The sequence below is a fragment of the Hyperolius riggenbachi genome, chromosome 12 (assembly GCF_040937935.1).
Source record: "Hyperolius riggenbachi isolate aHypRig1 chromosome 12, aHypRig1.pri, whole genome shotgun sequence".
Lineage (NCBI taxonomy): Eukaryota > Metazoa > Chordata > Amphibia > Anura > Hyperoliidae > Hyperolius > Hyperolius riggenbachi.
In genome coordinates this window covers 104,375,098-104,396,722 of record NC_090657.1, presented here as the reverse complement: position 1 = coordinate 104,396,722, position 21,625 = coordinate 104,375,098, and the positions used below count along the sequence as shown (strand labels likewise).

The following is a 21,625-nucleotide window of genomic DNA, read 5'->3' as shown; positions in this document are numbered from 1 at the left end:
GTCCCAGAGCTTTCTGTCATGCTGCTCCTACGTTTTGGAACGCCTTACCTCAGCAGATCAGGACAGCTCCATCCCTGGACATGTTTAAATCCAGACTGAAATGTTCAAATCCAGACTGTTCAGTTTGGCATTTGCAGAAATATAACTTTGGTTGTGTAAATACTTCATCCTACTACCAACGACTGAATCTGAGAGAGCTTAAAGAAAACCTGTACTGAAAATAAAAGTCAAAATAGGCATACACAAGTCATACTTACCTTCCATGTAGTCTACTCCTCAGTGTCTTTCTCCTGTCCCGCGTCCTGTTTGTTCACTGTGATCAAGGGAATTTTCCGTCCTCCATTTTGAAAATAGCCATTACCCATAACAGCTTTCTGGACAGCACACAGTTAAACTGTAACATCGCCCACTTGAGCCATAGGGAAACATTGACTATCCCTGGTACATCAGTTTTCCTCTCAGCTATAACTGACAGCAACTGATATTTTACTGACAGTAACTGATATATTTCAGATCTGACAAAATGTTGTCAGAACTGGAAGGGATTATTGTCAGAAGAGAATGGTGAGCTTCTGAGAGGAACTGATGGCAAGGTAACTATGCAATGTTCATTTGAAGTTACCTCATGTGTTTATTTTAAATATTTTTACTCAGTACAGGTTCTCTTTAAGCGCTTTGAGTCCTATGGGAATGGGAGAAAAGTGCTATAGAAATGTTATTGTATTGTATAGACACAGCCAGCCAGAACTGTGCCCCCTAATATTGGGTAGCCAGGAGTGCCCCCTAATATTGGGTAGCCAGGAGTGCCCCCTAATATTGGGTAGCCAGGAGTGCCCCCTAGTATTTATTAGTCAAAGGTGTCCCCTTAGGTAACTAGGGGTGCCTTCCAATATAAGATTTGTCCCCCATGTATTATGTAAGCAGAGGTGCCCCCCAGTATTATGTAGCCAGATATACCCCTATTATTAGGTAGCTAGAGGTACTTTTGCAGTATTAGGCACACCCCCTAGAGTAGCTAGAGGTGCGCTCCAGTATTAGACTTCCAAAAGTGCTTCCCTGGTATTAGGTAGAGGTGCCACTTCTCCAGTATTGGGTGACCAAAGGTGTTATGTAGCCAGTGGTGCCCAGGGCTGTGGAGTCGAGGAGTCAGAGCAATTTTTGGGTACCTGGAGCGGGGGAAAAAATACTCCTACTCCTAATGAATTTAAACTGTAATTAAAATAGAAAATATGATAAAAGTTCTATTTCTCAGATAATAGTCATCATACATTTTATATACAGTAATATCTGTGCTTAGCCCACAAATATGAAATAAACCAATCAAAAAAAGTTACTTGTGCTGCTTCAATGAAGCAGTCTCGTATTTTTAAAGTCAGATATACCTATCTGATTGTGACTGTATATATGATGTGTACACAGGAATCTTTTATATATGTTACGGCCAGAACCCGAAGTTTGGCCACTTCTAGTTCTGGCCGGCCACTTCGGGTTCTGGCCGGCCAATGTGCGAAGTGGCCGCTGTGCTGCGGCCAATGTGAGAAATGGAATGAATCATGTAACATTCATGTATATTCTGGCCGCAGCGCAGCGTCCAAATGTATCGCAACTTAATTTAATGAAATTAAGCTGGCGGCAATGAAACAGATGAAGCCGCCGGCTTTTGCTCTGCCTCTCTCTCCACCCCCCCGCCTCTCTCTCCTTCTCTGGGCAGCACTCGTGTCCCCCTCCAGAGTCGTTCGTCGCACCAGGGAAGCAGAGCGGGGAGGCTGCAGACATTGCTTCTACCAGCACCCGCGTCCCCCCCCCCCGTCTCCCCCCCCCCCCCCCGGCTGCCCATAATAAGAGAAGGAGAGAGAGGCGGGGGGAGGAGAGAGAGGCAGAGAAAAAGCCGGCTAATAACTAAGTTGCGATACATTTGGCCGCTGCGCTGGGGCCAGCAGATACATTGTTACATTAATTCCATTTCTCACATTGGCCGCAGCGCAGCGGCCACTTCGCACATTGGCCGGCCAGAACCCGAAGTGGCCGGCCAGAACTAGAAGTGGCCAAACTTTGGGTTCTGGCCGTAACATATATACTAAATAACATCTATGCTGCAAGAATAAAGCCTGATGGGTAGCTGCATTGATGCTAGTTTATGCAAATGTATGCACTACCTTTGCTCATGAAATCAAATAATTTGATATGTTGTTAAAATTTGGTTTGGTGACTACGAATTAAAGGGTACCTGAGACGGATGAAAAGCAAAGTTTTTTTTTTTTTTTTTTTTTTTTTTTTTTTATATATACATACCTGGGGCTTCCTCCAGCCCCTTTCAGGCTAATCAGTCCCTCGCTGTCCTATTCCACCACCTGGATCTTCTGTTATGAGTCCCGGTAATTCAGCCAGTCAGCGCAGTCCGGCCACGCGCCGCTTCCACAGCCCAGCCACCAGCGTTCTGCATCTGCGCAATAGTGCGCAGGTGTAGTACGTTCCTGGCAGCGGAGTGTGTGCATGTGCACTGCGCCTGACTGGCTCAAGTGCCTGGACCCATAGAAGAAGATCCAGGTGGCGGAGGACAGCGAGGGACTGATTAGCCTGAGGAGGCCGGAGGAAGCCCCAGGTATGTATAAAACTTTCATCTGTCTTTGGTTTACTTTAACCACTTGCCGACCGCCCCCAGCCAATGGGCGGCGCTGGGCCTAAACGACCGCAATACGCCCATCGGCGGAGGCGGCGGCAGGCGTGGTTATGCGGCCCCCCTCGCGCTGTAACCCGCCGGCCGTTCGGAAGCGCCGGCGGGTTACTAGCACCCGGATCGCCGCATGTAATATGTATAATAGGCTTTGTAATGTATACAAAGCCTATTATACTGGCTGCCTCCTGCCCTGGTGGTCCCAGTGTCCGAGGGACCACCAGGGCAGGCTGCAGCCACCCTAGTCTGCACCCAAGCATACTGATTTCCCCCCCCCCCCTGCCCCCTGATTGCCCACCCCCCAGACCACTGTTAGTACCCAATCACCCCCCTAATCACCCATCAATCACTCCCTGTCACTTTCTGTCAACGCTATTTTTTTTTTAACCCTAAACTGCCCCCTGCTCCCTCCTGATCACCCCCCCCCCCCACTCCTCAGATTCTTCCCAGACCCCCCCCCCCCCCCCCCCGTGTACTGTATGCATCTATCCCCCCCTGATCACCTGCCAGTCACCTGCCAATCACCTGTCAAACACCAATCAATCACCCCCTGTCACTGCCACCCATCAATCAGCCCCTAACCTGCCCCTTGCGGGCAATCTGATCACCCACCCACACCAATAGATCGCCCGCAGATCCGACATCAGATCACCTCCCAAGTGCAGTGTTTACATCTGTTCTCTCCTGTAAACACCCACTAATTACCCATCAAATCACCCATCAATCACCCCCTATCACCACCTGTCACTGTTACCCATCAGATTAGACCCTAATCTGCCCCTTGCGGGCACCCAATCACCCGCCCACACGCTTAGATTGCCCTCAGACCCCCCCTTATCAATTCGCCAGTGCATTATTTACATCCGTTCTTCCCTGTAATAACCCACTGATCACCTGTCAATCACCTGTCAATCACCCCCTGTCAATGCCACCCATCAATCAGCCCCTAACCTGCCCCTTGCGGGCAATCTGATCACCCACACCATCAGATTGCCCCAGACCTACCCTCAGATCACCTCCAAAGTGCATTGTTTACATCTGTTCTGCCATCTAATCACCCACTGATCACCCATCAATCAGCCCCTGTCACTGATACCCATCAGACCCCAGCCCTGATCACCTCGCCAGTGCATTGCTTGCATCTATTTCCCCCCTCTAATCACACCTTGAGACACCCATCAATCACCTCCTGTCACCCCCCAAGCACACCTACCCATCAGATCAGGCCCTAATTTGCCCCGTGTGGGCTCTTGATCACTCGGCCAAACCCTCAGACCCCCCTCAGAACCCCTTCCGATCACCTCCTCAGTGCATTGATTGCATCTATTTTCCCCTCTAACCACCCCCTGAGACACCAATCAATCACCTCCTGTCACCCCCCCCCCCCCTAGCACTCCTATCCATCAGATCAGGCCCAATACAACCTGTCATCTAAGAGGCCACCCTGCTTATGACCGGTTCCACAAAATTTGCCCCCTCATAGACCGCCTGTCATCAAAATTTGCAGATGTTTATACCCCTGAACAGTCATTTTGAGAAATTTGGTTTCCAGACTACTCACGGTTTTGGGCCTGTAAAATGCCAGGGCAGTATAGGAACCCCACAAGTGACCCCATTTTAGAAAGAAGATACCCAAGGTCTTCTGTTAGGTGTATGACGAGTTCATAGAAGATTTTTTTTTTGTCAACAGTTAGCGGAAATTGATTTTTATTGTTTTTTTCACAAAGTGTAATTTTTCACTAACTTGTGACAAAAAATAAAATCTTCTATGAACTCACCATACACCTAACGGAATACCTTGGAGTGTCTTCTTTCTAAAATGGGGTCACTTGTGGGGTTCCCATACTGCCCTGGCATTTTAGGGGCCCTAAACCGTGAGGAGTAGTCTAGAAAACAAATGCCTCAAAATGACCTGTGAATAGGACGTTGGGCCCCTTAGCGCACCTAGGCTGCAAAAAAGTGTCACACGTGGTATCGCCGTACTCAGGAGAAGTAGTATAATGTGTTTTGTGGTGTATTTTTACACATACCCATGCTGGGTGGGAGAAATCTCTCTGTAAATGGACAATTGTGTTAACAAAAAAAAATCAAAAATGTGTCATTTACAGAGATATTTCTCCCACCCAGCATGGTTATATGTAAAAATACACCACAAAACACATTATACTACTTCTCCTGAGTACGGCGATACCACATGTGTGACACTTTTGTGCAGCCTAACTGCGCTAAGGGGCCCAAAGTCCAATGAGTACCTTTAGGATTTCAAGGGTCATTTTACGGCATTTGGTTTCCAGACTACTCCTCACGGTTTAGGGCCCCTAAAATGCCAGGGCAGTATAGCAACCCCACAAATTACCCCATTTTAGAAAGAAGACACCCGAAGGTATTCCGTTAGGAGTAGGGTGAGTTCATAGAAGATTTTATTTTTTGTCACAAGTTAGCGGAAAATGACACTTTGTGAAAAAACACAATTAAAATCAATTTCCGCTAACTTGTGACAAAAAATAAAATCTTCTATGAACTCACCATACTCCTAACGGAATACCTTGGGGTGTCTTCTTTCTAAAATGGGGTAATTTGTGGGGTTCCTATACTGCCCTGGCATTTTAGGGGCCCTAAACCGTGAGGAGTAGTCTTCAAACCAAATGTCTGTCGCAAAATGACCTGTGAAATCCTAAAGGTACTCATTGGACTTTGGGCCCCTTAGCGCAGTTAGGGTTCAAAAAAGTGCCACACATGTGGTATCGCCGTACTCAGGAGAAGTAGTATAATGTGTTTTGGGGTGTATTTTTACACATACCCATGCTGAGTGGGAGAAATATCTCTGTGAATAGACAATTGTGTGTAAAAAAAGATAAAAAAAAAAAAAAAATTGTCATTTACGGAGATTTTTCTCCCATCCAGCATGGGTATGTGTAAAAATACATCCGAAAACACGTGTGGCACTTTTTTTGCAGCCTAACTGCGCTAAGGGGCCCAAAGTCCAATGAGCATCTTTAGGCTTTACAGGGGTGCTTACAATTAGGCCCCCCAAAATGCCAGGACAGTGAACACACCCCACAAATGACCCCATCTTGGAAAGTAGACACTTCAAGGTATTCAGAGAGGAGCATAGTGAGTCTGTGGCAGATTTCATTTTTTTTTGTCGCAAGTTAGAAGAAATGGAAACTTTTTTTTTTTTGTCACAAAGTGTCATTTTCCGCTAACTTGTGACAAAAAATAAAATCTTCTATGAACTCACCATGCCTCTCACTGAATACTTTGGGATGTCTACTTTCCAAAATGGGGTCATTTGGGGGGTATTTATACTATCCTGGAATTTTAGCACCTCATGAAACATTACAGGTGGTTAGAAAAGGCAGAGATGCTTCAAAATGGAAAAATTCACTTTTGCCACCATAGTTTGTAAGCGCTATAACTTTTACCCAATCCAATAAATATACACTGAATGGTTTTATTTATTAAAGACATGTAGCAGAATAACTTTCGCGCTCAAATGTATAGGAAATTTAACTTTATTTGAAAAATGTTAGCACAGAAAGTTAGTCATTTTTTTGACAAAATTCATGTCTCTTTTGATGAATATAATAAAAAGTAAAACTCGCAGCAGCAATCAAATAGCACCAAAAGAAAGCTGTATTAGTGAAAAGAAAAGGAGGTAAAATTCATTTAGGTGGTAGGTTCTGAATGGAAAAAAAGGCTCTGGTCCTTAGAGACATTAAAGCGAAAAAAAAATTCTGATATTATGATTTGTATGTATAGCACAGCTAAGAAATAAAACATTAAGATCAGACACATCTAACTCAAATACCAGGGTAATCCTTTCCCTCGATGCCAATAAGGCATTTGACTCCATTGAATGGCCTTATTTAATGAAGGTACTTGGGGGATTTGGATTCGGTCCTCGCTTCTGCAAATGGATTCAAATTTTGTATACTAAACCAACTGCGAGGGTCAGGGTCAACCAGGTTATATCCCAAACCTTTCAAATTAGCCGAGGCACCAGGCAGGGGTGCCCATTGTCCCCTCTGCTGTTTGCTCTGGCAATAGAACCTCTGGCACAGGCGGTGCGTAGAGCCCCTGATATTAGAGGACTCATAATCAACCACACTGTGGATAAAATATCTTTGTATGCAGATGATATGCTCATATACCTGGCTGACCCTGGCCCGTCGTTGACAGCAGTTTTAGAATTATATAATACATTTGGACGAATGTCGGGACTTACTATCAACTGGTCAAAATCAGTCCTCTTCCCTTTGGATACGTTTGACCATAATATAATTTCACCAATTTCCAATCTGTTGATAGTGGACAGTTTTAAATATCTGGGAGTCTGGATACATAGAGATATAAACTCATTTAAAGAATATAATCTACAACCGGTTCTGGTATCTATTGAATCTCAGCTGAAGCGTTGGTTGAATTTACCACTAAATCTATACGGTAGAATATGCTCAATTAAAATGATCATTGCCCCGAGGCTACTCTACATTCTACAGATGTCTCCCTGCTGGATTCCGCAAAGTATCTTTAAAAAAATAGACTCCCTTATTTCTAGTTTCCTATGGGCGGGAAGCAATGCAAAAATATCGCTGCAAACTCTTCGCCTACCAATCTCGGAGGGGGGGGGGCTAGCGCTTCCTGATTTTCAAGCCTATTACCTAGCGTCCCAGCTGGTGCCCATACAGAGCTGGTTGGGTTCAGTTAGAACTAACTCTGACATGAATACAGAGGCGGATATCGCCACATCGTACGAAGCTCTCTGCTCCGCTATTTACAGAAATGAAGTTCCAACAGGGAACGAAGGTACTTTACTGATTAGACACACTATTAAGGTATTCAAAAAAGTCCAACGAATATGTGATCCCTCCCCTAGTACTATATCCCCTAGTTTACCCCTTTGGCATAATGACCAGCTCCCGGAACTCAAAAACATACCTGACATACATTTCTGGTGCAAAGCGGGCATTAAATACGTTAACCAATTATATACTGAGGGTTCCTTTAAGGACTTTGCCACTCTGAGACAGGAATTTCAGCTTCCACGACACTCAATGTTTCGATACTTCCAGATTAGGCATGCACTCAAAACCCAGCTTGGCCTACACGGAGTGGTACTAGCCCCCACGCCTTCAGAATCGTTACTGTTGCAGAAGGACAATAACAAACTAGTATCAAAGTACTATGAATTCATATTGCTTGCAAAACTAAGAAATAATGCATATAGTTATAAGGTCAAGTGGACGGTCGGGGGAGAGGGTATTGCTGACTCAGAGTGGTTAGAATTCCATGACACATACTATAAAACTGTCATAGCCTCAAAAGACAAAGTGATTCAGATTAAGTGGTTGCATCAGGCCTACCTGTCACCAGCACGACTGGCAAAGATGGGAAAGGGAGCTACAGACGCATGCTTCAAGTGTGGAGTAAATAGGGCTGACTTCTTACACTGTGTGTGGTACTGTCCCCAGGTACAGGACTATTGGAAATCAGTCACTCATTTTATGTCCAATAAGCTCAAACTACCGCCAACCATGAAAAACAAATGGGAGAGACGAGAGCCCCAATAGTGTGTTACCGTAGTTGTTTTTTGGACAGATAAAGAAAGGGAATTATACTCACAAGTGTGGGTTGCCGAGTTTAGGCAACCACTGGTATAGCAGGCGGGGATTTTAAACCTGTCTCCGCTCAGGTTAAAAGGTCGCTCTCTATAGAAAGAAGGTGCTCACACCCATCCAACTGGTGGATACAAAAGTTGTGCAGAAGTACAGAGGCGCCCAAAGGTTAAAAATTACAAAAAAATTTTTTTAAAAAATATTTAAAACCCGCTCCCTGACGAGATAAGTTACTCCCTGTTCCTTTTTATGTGCCTGAGGAGGCGGGCATCAGACCCGTGAAACGCGTTGCAAACATTGTTGTGGAGTAAGAATAAAGCTGGTTTCTTTCATGTGAATCAGTGCGATCTGTCGTCACTGGGGAGGTGTTTCATCCAGCACTACCCCCCTTTTAAATATTTTTAAAAAAAATTTTTTTGTAATTTTTAACCTTTGGGCGCCTCTGTACTTCTGCACAAAATACCGCCAACCATGTCCTTCCAAGCATGCATGTTGGGAATCTTGGGGGAAGTGGGCTGTGGGACACATAAGAGGACGCTGATACGTACACTATTATTCTATGCCAGAAAGACCCTTACTTCCAAATGGAAACAAAATAAAACACCACCTATACAACAATGGATAGAGACAGTGAATAGTACCTTGCCGTTATATAAGCTTACTTACCAGTCTAGATCACAGTTTAAGAAATTTGGGAAAATATGGAACACCTGGGTTGACACCTTAGATACTGTAATACCCCACTTAGACATTTCCGTAATGATACAAGATCTGCACTAAAGTAAATAAACCGATATATTGGGTACAAGGTTAAGTAATACTTAAAAGAATCGTACGAGGACTGGAATGGGGCAATATACTACCACTGTAATACAATTACCCTCTGTTTGGTACATTGACATATATCAGGATACAACCTATGTGATTGAAGAAATAATGTCATGAAAGCTGTGGGAGAATACCGGAATGTTCTTGTCTTGTTCTGTTTTTATGATGTTAATGTTTGTTAACCTATAAAAATCGAAAATCAATAAAAATTCTCTTTAAAAAAAAAAAAAAAAAAGATCAGACACATCAGTGTAATTGTTTCTAGTACAAGAAGAGTTAAGAAACTCCAGTTGTTATGTCTATGCAAAAAAGCCATTAATCTCTACGACTTTCAAAGTGGTGGAGAGGGCTGTCTTCTGACTTTTATTATCTCAACTGTAAGTGAACAGTTTTCTTTTTATCTGCTAGAGGAGAGCTCATTAGTTCACAGACTGCATTCAAAATGATTCTTTCAGAGCAGAGTGTTGTGTAATCTGCACATATTAGAGAATAATGCAATGTTAGAAAACACACTATATACTGTACCTAAAAAAATAAAAATATGAGAATATTTTCTTTGCTGCTAATCTTCTAGTAATTATTCATAGTACACAACCAATTCATTATATCATATTTTTTTCCCGCTTCAGTGTCTCTTTAAGGGGCGAAACGACTGTGGTCCTCAAGTGGTTAAGTAACACAGTAGTACTATACTCTACATATGCACTCTCTACAGAGCTGCAGGGAAACCACTGAGAATGTTGTGCACATTAGACACAGAGGTGTTGTATATCACCCATAAACCTGGTTCAGATTGTACATGAATAATGTGTAATAGAGGAAGAATAGCCTCATTCTCCTACAGAGTACCTGCATATCACTCTTACATGTACCCGCAGTCACATTGCCTAGGGTCTGATAGATGTTCTTTGTTCCGGTCTGTACCTTCTACAAGTACTCTTACCAAAGACTAGTTTTAGGCCTCGTTCACATCTATGCAGCGCAGATGGCCATGCGATCGGAACACAACTCGTATGATTGCATGCCATCTGCGCTGCTACCCGCTACACTGCTGATCCCATCCATTGACTGTGAATGGGTCACCTCTGCGCTTACGGGCAGAATGCATGCAGCAGTGCGCAAGCGCATCATACTGCTGCACAGCGCATTTGATGTGAACAGCAGAAGGGCTGTCTATACCCTTCTGCCATTCTTGCATGTTACCACGTCATACGCGCTTCCAAATGCGCACGGAAGCATGTATGATGTGAATGCAGGCTAAGTCTATGACTAAAAGTATTAGAGGCAGAAGATCAGCTGGATAGCCAGGTAACTGTTATTGTTTAAAAGGGAATAAATATGGCAGCCTCCATATCCCTCTCAGTTCTGTTCCTAAGAGATGCATTTTATTTACATACATACCGTAGTTACATACATAGTTACATAGTTATTTGGGTTGAAAAAAAGACTTGCGTCCATCGAGTTCAATCAGAGAACAAAGTACAACACCAGCCTTCTACCTCACATATCCCTGTTGATCCAGAGGAAGGCGAAAAACCCTTACAAGGCATGGTCCAATTAGCCCCAAAAGGGAAAAAAATTCCTTCCTGACTCCAGATGGCAATCAGATAAAATCCCTGGATCAACATCACTGGGAATTACCTAGTAATTGTAGCTATGGATGTCTTTCAACGCAAGGAAAGCATCTAAGCCCCTTTTAAATGCAGGTATAGAATTTGCCATAACTACTTCCTGTGGCAATGCATTCCACATCTTAATCACTCTTACTGTAAAGAACCCTTTCCTAAATAAATGGCTAAAATGTTTTTCCTCCATGCGCAGATCATGTCCTCTAGTCCTTTGAGAAGGCCTAATGACAAAAAGCTAATCCGCCAAGCTTTTATTTTGCCCACTGATGTATTTATACATGTTAATTAGATCCCCTCTAAGGCGTCTTTTCTCTAGACTAAATAAACCCAGTTTATCTAACCTTTCTTGGTAAGTGAGACCTTCCATCCCTCGTATCCATTTTGTTGCTCGTCTCTGCACCTGCTCTAAAACAGCAATATCTTTCCTGTAATGTGGTGCCCAGAACTGAATTCCATATTCCAGATGAGGTCTTACTAGAGAGTTAAACAGGGGCAATATTATGCTAGCATCTCGAGTTTTTATTTCCCTTTTAATGCATCCCAAAATTTTATTAGCATTAGCTGCAACAGCTTGGCATTGAATACTATTATTTACGATTATTTAACTTGTCGATGAGTACTCCCAAGTCCTTCTCCAAGTTTGATGTCCCCAACTGTATCCCATTTATTTTGTATGGTTTTGTATTTGTACGTTCAATCAACAAGATTGTAATATGCAAAATAGAGGAGTCGGTGGAATACTAACCTGAGGAGTCAGAGGATTTTTGTACCGACTCCACAGCCCTGGTGGTGCCTACAGCATATTAGGTAGCCAGAGGTGCCCCCCCCCCCTCCCCAGGTTTTGCATAGCACACACAGAGGTCCTTCCCCCAATATTGGACAACTAGAGGTGTGTCCAGTATTAGGTAGCCAGATGTGCCTCCCAGAATTGGGTACCCCCATGTATTAGGTAGTCATAGGTACCCCCAGCACTAGAAAGCCATAGGTGCCCACCTGTATTATTTAAGCAGAGGTGCACCTTAGTATTAGGTAGCCATTTTTAGGTAGCCAGAGGTACTTGCAGGTACTCTGTCTTAGGTGGCTAGAGGTAGCCCCATGTATTAGTAGTCATATGTGCCCCAAGCAGTAGGTAACCAAAGGTCCCCCCACCAAGGTATTAGGTAGCCAGACGTACCTCTAGTATTTGCAAAGAGGTGCGCCCAGGTGTACTCCTCATGTATTATGTACCCAGTATTAAGTAGCCAGAGGTGCCCACTTCCTCAGTATTAAGTAACTCTAAGTTTCTCCCTCCAATTTTATGTAGCTAGTAGTGCCCACTACTATTAGAAGATAATAATGCTACCTTTTGTATAGCACTTTTCTCCCGACTCAAAGTGCTTAAAGTGGATCCGAGATGAACTTTTACTCCTTGCATAATTGTGTTCCTTACATATAGTTTATAGGGCATTCCTCAAGCCAAATACTTGTTTTGTTTTGTTTTAATACCCTAATTTCCTATAAACTAAACAAGCCACACCCACAGCTTCTCCAGAGTGCCTTGGCGCTTGCAAGGGATTGTGGAATTTCAGTCTGGGCAGGTTAAAAAGGTGTTACTAGCTATAGATTTCAGAGGCAGAGTTTTCACAATCTGAGAGCTGCAGTGCAGATACAGATCAGTTGCCTGTGTAATGGAGGAGATAAGAGTGGAGTTTTCACAGAATATGCAGATGAGCATGCCTAGATACAGATAAGCTTGCCTGTGTGTGTAATTGTGTAATAGTGACAAGCAGAAAACATGTCTGCTCCCATTGTATCACAGGAAAAAATATTACTATACTGTTGAAGCTGTTTGAAGATAGATTTGCTGTGTAAACTATTTAAACTTTAGATAAGATATATAGACAAGTCACTTGTTATATTTAGTATTTCATCTCGGATCCGCTTTAAGAGCGTCCTCAATAGGCCACCCTGCGGGTGTTAGATAGTCTTGCTCACAGACTTCTTACTGAATAAGTATTGGCTTCAGCCAAGATTCAAATCCTGGTCACCTATATCATAGAGAAACTGCACCTAACTGTGCACTATCCAGCCACTGTGCCCTCAGTATTGGGTAACTAGAGGTTCCTCCAAGGTATTAGGTAGCCAAACGTGCCCCCCACAGAATGGGGAGTGGAGCATTCACCAGTGATGGAGCCATGGAGATGGGCGCACTGAGAAGAAAGGTGGATCGCTTCGCTAGAGTGCAAGAGGTGAGTTACCACTCTAGTTTTTCATTTTTATTTTATTATTATAGATATGATGATCACGCTGGGATAAACCAGGTCTCCCATTAATCTTTTTGATACTCTGCAGTTCAGAGGCAGCTGCCTTGGGTCACAATCCTAAGGTGACAGGGCCCTTATGCAGCTGCACAGCCCTATGCATCTGCCACTGCCTGGGGCAAACACTGCCTACTGGGGCTAGTTGCCATTATTGACCAAAACAAGTCTGAGAATGGTTCATAACCAATGTTATTGTTGTGGGAACAGCCCTGTTCTTCGTTACTGGAAGTGTTCAGCCTCTCCTATCCTGTTCTTTGTCTCCAGGTTTGATCACTCTGGCTGAACTGCACCAGCAGGTTCTGAAGGGAAGAGGGAAACTAGCTCAGGACGTCAGTCAGTAAGCAAGCCCCTCCCCCATTCTCAGAGAGCATAACCAGCCCTATAGCAGACACTAATACCATTTTTTTTACAGAGATGATATCATCAGAGCAATCAAAAAGCTTAAGGTCCTTGGCAGTGGGTTTGGCATCATCCCGGTGGGCGGATCCTACCTAGTGCAGTCTGTGCCTGCAGAGCTCAACATGGATCACACTGTGGTTCTGCAACTAGCAGAGGTTGGTACAAATGAAGTGAAAGTCTACATGTGATTAAAAAACACTCCTAGTCAGCCCTGTATATTATACAGTTATTTACAAACAGCATTTCTGGTTTGTAGTGTCTTCCTAATGGTGCCCATACATGGTACAATTTTTTTCATCCAATCTTTACATTTCTATGTAATATAAGGGAATTGCGGAAGCAGGAAAATCGGGAGCATATGAGAAGTGGACCAATCGGGCGCCGCCATTGACTCCAATGTTAAATATCAGCTATTAAGCGCAAAACTGAACGAATCGGGAGCCCGTTAAACTGTTTTGCGCCTATTGTTATTTATCATTTTACAATGCTAAAATTGAAACTATCATTTATAAAATGTTTTCACAATTAGCGTTTTAACTTTTGATATTGTACTTTTTTTTTTTTTTAACAATTTTTTACATTTGTTCTTAGAATCATAATTACATTATTGTTTTGACATGTCATTTTCCTTTTTTTTTTTTTTTTTTTTTTTTATCATTTTTACATTCTTTTTAAGATTTGTAATTTTAGGGGTCCTTTTTTATGTGAACTTGATTCCGGGAGCACCTACAACAAGGCTCAGGTTTTTAAGTGTGTGCCCAGATCCTCTCCACTGTACCGAGGGGTCACAGTCCAGGATTCAAATGAAGGATCAGCACCACACAAATTTGACTTGTGGCAACTTGAGAAAGGCCATATAGGCTGAAACAGCGGGCTGTCGTTGCCTGTCACTTTTATGACTTAATAAAGTATCGGAGCTAATAATACCGGTACTTTGTGTGGTGCCGATCCTTCATTTGAATCCAGGGGTCCTTTTTATAATTACGTTAATTATCATTTTGACATAGAATTGGTCCAGGTCTCTGGAGGTCCCTTCACAATGGGAGTGGAGATCCTTCGGCCTATAGAGAGGGGGAGAGACCGGGAGCCCAATAGTGCAGTGTTGTTGGGTGGATAATCGGTGGGGGATTGTGGGTAATTTATACTCACAAAGATGGGTTGCAGTCCTGCAACCACCGTATCAGCTTGCATAAATTAACCATTCCGGCTCGTTATCCCGGAGCCTTCTGGAACAGGGTGGTCGCTCTCCTCCTGTCGGCCTTTCCACTGGTAGGCTGGGTGTGCGAGTGGAAAGTGCTGACACCCCTTTTGGGGGTGTGGGTAACAACTATTTAGAGGTTTGGGGAGGCGCCCGGGTTCTTTAATAAGTCTCTGTGTAATTACCATACAGTAATATAGGTGTCTTACCTCCAAAGAAGACTCACTCAGATTGGATATAAGGAGTCTTTATTATAAGTGGTTAATTGTAGATCCGGGTCTAGCCACTAAAATTTTTCAGAAACTAAAATATATGGTTAAGATTGCAACTAATGTTTTTACCGTTAAGTTTATACTTTATATGTATTTTTACGGTAATGTGTTATAGATAGTTTCTACTAAATGTCAGACGGAAACACGATTAAACATAAACGGTTTATTATTTCAAAAAATTCCTTGCGCCAGTGAACCAATCTTCACAAAAATGTATTCGCTTAAAATGAATACAAATGCATAAAAGGAGTCTGTTTCCAACCACAGCGACCTATCTGGCCAGATAACCATGCACAATCACACACCACATACACACTGACCCCTAACTGTGCTTAAACAGATAACTCTGTTGACAACCAGTGTTCACTGCTTGATGTCTATCTAAATAAAATTGTTAATGAATTTTACACCGTTTATAATTTAAAACCGATATTTGTGTACTTATTATTGTAAAAAAATTTTATTATTATTATTTATTGTATTTATAAAGCGACAACATATTACGTAGCGCTGCACAATAGATAAATGGGTTAACATACAGGTAGAACATACGGAAACTCACAACAAAACAAGATCATGCAAATGATTTGATAACAATACAGTGTCATAGGTCAAAATAGAGACTGTTCGAGTCTACAAGAGGGGTGGTTGTGAGTAAGATTGCATAATCAAGCTGGATAGATTAGGGAGGAGGGCCCTGCCAGAGGCTTACAATCTAAAGGGTGGGGTGGAGACAATAGGTGCGTCTTTTGAGAGGGGGTCTAACAGAACATATTATGGTGCTGGTGTAGGGGGGTATGCGAGCGTGAAGAGGTGAGTCTTGAGAGCTTGTTTGAAGGTATTAAAGGTGGGGGCGAGTCTGACGGCTGGTGGGAGAGAGTTCCAGAGAGTAGGGGCAGCCCTGGTGAAGTCCTGCAATCGTGCGTGTGACTGAGTTATGCGTGGTGCGACTAGGCGCAGGTCATTGGAGGATCGGAGGGGGCGGGCTGGTATGTGCCTGTGGACCAGATCAGAGATGTAGGTCGGGCAGGTCTTGTGCACCGATTTGTAGGCCAAGCACAGGATTTTGAAATTGATCCTAAAGCTGATGGGGAGCCAGTGTAGTGCTTTACAGAGCGGAGTTGTAGAGGCGCTGCGGTGAGAAGAATGTATCAGTCTGGCTGCCGCATTCATTACCAATTTAAGTGGGTCAGTACGGTTAGAGGGGAGGCCAGATAAAAGAGAATTGCAGTAGTCTAGGCGGGAGATGACAAGAGCGTGGATAAGGAGTTTAGTGGTGTCAGGGGACAGGTAGGAGTGGATCTTGGAGATGTGGAAGTTGCAGGATCTGGCAATACCTTGGATGTGGGCTGTAAAGGAAAGTTCAGAGTCCAGAGTAACGCCTAGACAGCGGGCTTGGGAGGTAGGTTGGATAGTAGTGTTTTCAATAGTGACGTGCAGATTTGGGAGGGGTGCAGCTGTGCGGGGTGGGAATATTAGAAGTTCAGTCTTGTCCAAATTAAGCTTCAGGTACCTGGCAGCCATCCAGGAGGAAATGGATGTGAGGCAGGCAGAGACTTTGTCCATGGTAGAGGAGAGATCTGGGGTGTGGAGATATATCTGGGTGTCGTCGGCATACAGGTGATAATTGAAACCCATGGAGGAGATGATTTTGCCAATTGAGGCAGTATAGAGTGAGAACAGTAGTGGTCCTAGGACGGAACCTTGAGGAACACCAACTGAGAGGGGTGTAGGAGTGGATGAGGAGCCATTGAAAAATGTTGTGAAGGAGCGGTTGGAGAGGTATGAGGAGATTCAGGCTAAGGCTAGGTCCTGAATGCCCATTAGCTGCAGGGAGTGGAGGAGGAGGGAGTGGTCGACAGTGTCAAATGCCGAGGAGAGGTCCAGGAGGAGCAGGATGGAGTATTTACCTTCGGCTTTGGCAAGGGCAAGGTCGTTTACCACTTTGGTGAGGGCTGTTTCTGTAGAATGGGCTGTGCGAAAACCAGACTGCAGGGGATCGAGAAGGGAGTTGGAGTTAAGGAAGTTGGTCAGGCGTTGGTGGGCCAGGCGTTCAAGAATTTTTGAGGCAAAAGGGAGGAGAGAGATTGGGCGGTAGTTGGATGGCAGAGCAGGGTCGAGTGAAGATTTCTTTAGCAGGGGAAGCACAGTGGCCTGTTTGAATATGGAGGGGAAGATGCCGGTGGAGAAGGAGAGGTTGAACAGATGGGTGAGGACAGGGGCCAGATCAGAAAAATGTGGGCGCAGAGAATCAGAAAATAAGAAATTTGGCTGTATCATGCACCCTTTTTTCATAGCGCCTCCATTTCATGCACGCGGAACTGCCTAAATTATCCTTTCAGTATATTCACTTAAATTACACTTATACTACACAAAAATGGTAAGATTGGATGAAATTTTTTTTAGCATGTATGGGCACCATAAGAGTTTGCTGCAGTCATTTCCACTGCGTGTGAAAGGGAACAAATGCTTCTCCATATCCACTTTACATGTGTTAGATCTGCAGACTGACCCCAGGATGCTTGTCTAATGCCTAGTGCACACTATGCAAATTTACATCATATTGAATATTTTTAACAAGTCAATCTAATTTCCGATCATTTTTCTGATCGATCTTGTATAGAAGTGATCGGAAAAACAAACGGAAATCAGATAGGACCTGTCGTAAATAATCGATTTGACCGTCAATCTGATGACAAATTGCATTGTGTGTATTAGGCATAACCCCGGCCACACACTGGCAGAAGCTTCACTGTGTTCAATACAAACCTCTAGTCAGGAGGGGGGAGAGGCAGGTAATGTAGATGTTGCATGGCTGATTGCAGCTATAGCAGTGCCAGTGTATGATTTGGGTGCTGGACCTTCGCCAAAAGGATTACTAGTATTAGGCATAGGGTAATAGGAGGGTTAGTTTTAGTAGTTATGGGGAGGGTTAGTGTGTGCGAGGTAGGGGTTAGGTAAAGCCTTATTTGAATATCGACTTCAACACAGCACCCTTCGGGGGGGGGGGGGGGGGGGGTTGAAGGAAAAGGACATGCAGGTCTAGTGTGAGTTTAATTTATATATTGAAATAATCGGCCACAAAGAATTGCTAATGGACCAATCGAATTCTACCTTAGTGGAATGCAGTTGGACCATTTTCAAACTGGATATATTTTCATATAATATTTGCAAAATCCTGCATCAGCTTGGAACAATTTGCATCTCCATGACCATTCCTAGGGGAAGCGCCCTAAGCATAAATGACGAGGAGGTGAGTGGATGTCAGCTGGGTGCTCACCAAAAAGAGCCTGGGGAGAACTTGGGGTGTGCAAAATGTTAGTTTCCTGTGTCTGAAAAGTAGGCGGTTAAAGTATACCTTATGTAACAACAAGAAGTTTTAAATCAGGGTGATACCATTTATTGGCTAACTAAAAATGAATAAAAATAAGCAAGCTTTCGGCCTTTCAGCCTTCGTCGGGCTTATATCCTGTTAGTTTGCAGGCTGGTGGTACAGACAGCTTATATACATGCAACATCAAAAGGGAAAACAGATATTTTTTTCAAGCATAAATACAAGTCATTAAGATGCCTTAATTCAAACAGACCATCTAAATGGGGTTGTTAGCTAAAATAAGCATCCTTGTTTACGCCATGCTCACAGACCTGGATTAGGATTGACCCAGAGGTATCGTAAATTCTTAGTTCACAAGTTCAGCTAGAATGGCTAAAGAAAGTTTAAATATCATCCGCCTCATACCAATATAAGAAGTTGTTGTCCTTATTCAAACCGTTCTGCACAGCTTTGAACCAATTTATAAATTTATAAATTTTGTTTCTGCTATTAATCGATCATTTGACGTTTTGAAGCCACCCTTCAGGGCAGTGACACGAAGATCATCCATGCTGTGTCCGTTGGACCGAAAGTGTGTAGCAACTGGGAGTCCAGATTTGGTATCATTAATAGTGTGCCTGTGTCCATTCATACGTTTGCGCAGAGTTTGTCCAGTTTCTCCCACGTACATCATATTGGGGCATTTAGCACACATGATCAGATATACCAGATTGGTGGAACCACAGGAAAATGTACCTTGTACTTTGTACTCCTGTTGTGAACCTGGTATCGTTACACTGTCAGTGGAGTAAATGTGTCTGCAGGTTCCACATATTTTTTGTCGGCAGGGTGATGTTCCGTTTTGTTGAGGCCTATTCAAAGAACTCCTGACAATCATCTGTTTTAGATTGTGTGGTTGCCGATATGACAAGAGTGGAGGTTTAGGGAATATCTTTCTCAGTCTGTGATCCCTGGTTAAAATGGGATGAAGTTCCTTAGCAATCCTCCTTAAAATTTCCAGGTGTGGGTTGTAGGTGACAACCAATGGGACACGGTCCTCTTTCTGGTTTTGCTTATATTTCAGGAGTTCAGTCCTGGAGATGTTGCTGGCTTTCCTGATTTGGGCCTCAGCCATAGGAGTACTGTAACCTTGTTTAATGAAAGTGTTCTTAAGGCGATCCAGGTGCTTGTCTCTGTCCATCCTGTCAGAACAAATCTGGTTGTACATTATAGCTTGGCTGTAAATTATAGAGTTCTTAATGTGCTTGGGATGAAAACTGTCATATCTTAGGTATGTGGGACGGTCTGTAGGTTTACGATACACAGAGGTTTGTATGTTGTCACCCCTGATGTATGTGGTGGTGTCCAGAAATTTAATCTCTGTGTGAGAGTAGGTAAGTTTTTCAATTTAATTGTAGGATGGAAGGCATTGAAGTTCCTGTGGAATTGGAGAAGATCATCCTCACTTGCGGACCAGATGATTAAAATATCATCAATGAAGCGGAAGTAGGCCATGGGTTTTATGCCACATGCATTGAGGTATTCCTCTTCGATTTTGGCCATAAAGAGATTTGCATACTGTGGTGCGAATCGCGAACCCATTGCTACGCCCATCTGCTGTAAATAGAGGTCCTGTCCAAAAGTGAAATAATTATGAGTGAGAATGAATTTGATCAGTCCAGCAATAGGCTTTACAGGTATGCCCTGACCCTGAAGATATTTACGGCAGGCCGCAATACCATCATCATGGGGAGTGTTCGTGTACAACGACTCCACATCCATCATGGCCAGTATGGTTCCCTCAGGTACTGGGCCAATGGCTGTCAGTTTGTTCAGGAGGTGGGTGGTATCCTGTATGTAGCTGGGTCTTTTACAGACAAGAGGTTTCAAGGTGTTTTCCAGCCACCCTGAGATGTTCTCTGTAAAAGTTCCACTCCCTGAGATTATAGGCCTGCCTGGGTTTCCCTCTTTGTGGATCTTGAGAAGCATGTAAAAGCAGGCTGTTCTAGGCTCTTCAGGGATAAGGGTCCTTACATGCTGTCTGATGTTTGCAGGCAATCTGTTAACCATCCTATTGAGTGCCATCCTGTAGCCTTTTGTGGGGTCCCCCTGTAATTTGGCATATTGAGCGGTGTTGGATCATTGTCTTTGTGCCTTCTGGATGTAGTTACTGGTGTTCATTATGACTATGGCACCACCTTTATCCGCTGGTTTAATAATAATGTCCTTATTCTCCTTAAGGGATCTGATGGCCTGTCGCTCCTGTGGTGTTACGTTCTGGGCCAGTGTCTTTCTTTTACTCAGGATCCTGTCAGAGATTCTGCGTCTGAATCTGTTGATGTATTTATCCAGGACCGGGTTTTCTCCTTCTTTGGGGGTCCATCTTTTTTGGTTTTGTTCCATTAACCATTGTATCACAGGCTTCCTTATCATGGTAGTGTTCCTTGAGTCGCAGCTTTCTGAAAAATTCCTCCATATCTCCACAGAGTGCAATCCTGTCTATGGGTCTCGCAGGGCAGAATGACAGGCCTTTGGAGAGTACTGACGTTTCAGCTTCAGTAACCTGATAAGAGGAAAGATTCATTACACCTGTGGGTTGCTCTTTTTCTGCTGCTTGTGCATCCAGGCGTCCACTCTTAATTTTAAGTCTCTGAAGTTTTTTCTTTTTGTTGTTAATTAGGAATCTCTGTAGTTTCCTATAGAAGGTCTGTAGTTTATCCCATGCTCCAGTGGGGTCATCATTCAGAGACAGTTTCAGGCTCTGTATCTCATCCTTTGTAATCCTCTTACGGTTATAGCAGACTCTTATAAGGTTATTCCGTATTCTCTCCGAGCTCCTTCTGCAGATTTCTTCTGCAAACCTGCTATTGTATGTATGCAGGGTGGGATTCTGTATCCTTGGTCCTTGAGGTATAAGTTTTTCCTTTTTGCATGTAGTCAAGAAAAAGATGTCGCTGTCCAGTTGTGCAAGTTTCTTCAGGTCTTTCTTTAGTTCCAGGAAATGTAATGATGTAACAAGTGACCACCGTGACGACACGTGACGTCATGGAGTGGTGCCTCAGCATGGAATCGGGGTGCCCAAGGAGGAGTTGGTTTGTAGGTCTCCCTAGTCCCTGGATGGTCATGCGTATTCTTCCTCTCACAGTGGCCGACATGCTTCTTCAGGGGGATGCTCTCTGGTCGGTCTGAAAGGGTTTGGGGGCCTGCCAGTGCTATTGTAACCTGCACTGTGCGAGAGGAATTCTGACCTGAGGGGGGCTGGGGTGGTATTGTAAGTTGCATCACCACCTGTACTTAAAGTGGGATAAAACTGACATAACATTCAATAAAAAGGTTTTCCTACTGTTTAGTAACCGTACAAGGTCCCAAAGTTCAGCGTATCTGCTCTGAAAGCT

At 43.7% G+C, this 21,625-nt stretch overlaps 1 protein-coding gene across 2 annotated transcripts in view; it reads left to right on the top strand.

Moving 5' to 3' along the window:
* SNF8 (SNF8 subunit of ESCRT-II) overlaps positions 1 to 21,625 on the top strand; it is a 62,584-nt gene that overhangs the window by 30,203 nt on the left and 10,756 nt on the right. For both annotated transcript variants that reach the window (XM_068264226.1, XM_068264227.1), the window contains exons 5-6: positions 13,313 to 13,385; positions 13,461 to 13,602. In XM_068264226.1, coding sequence (XP_068120327.1) covers positions 13,313 to 13,385; positions 13,461 to 13,602 — 215 coding nt within the window. The remainder of the gene's footprint in view (positions 1 to 13,312; positions 13,386 to 13,460; positions 13,603 to 21,625) is intronic.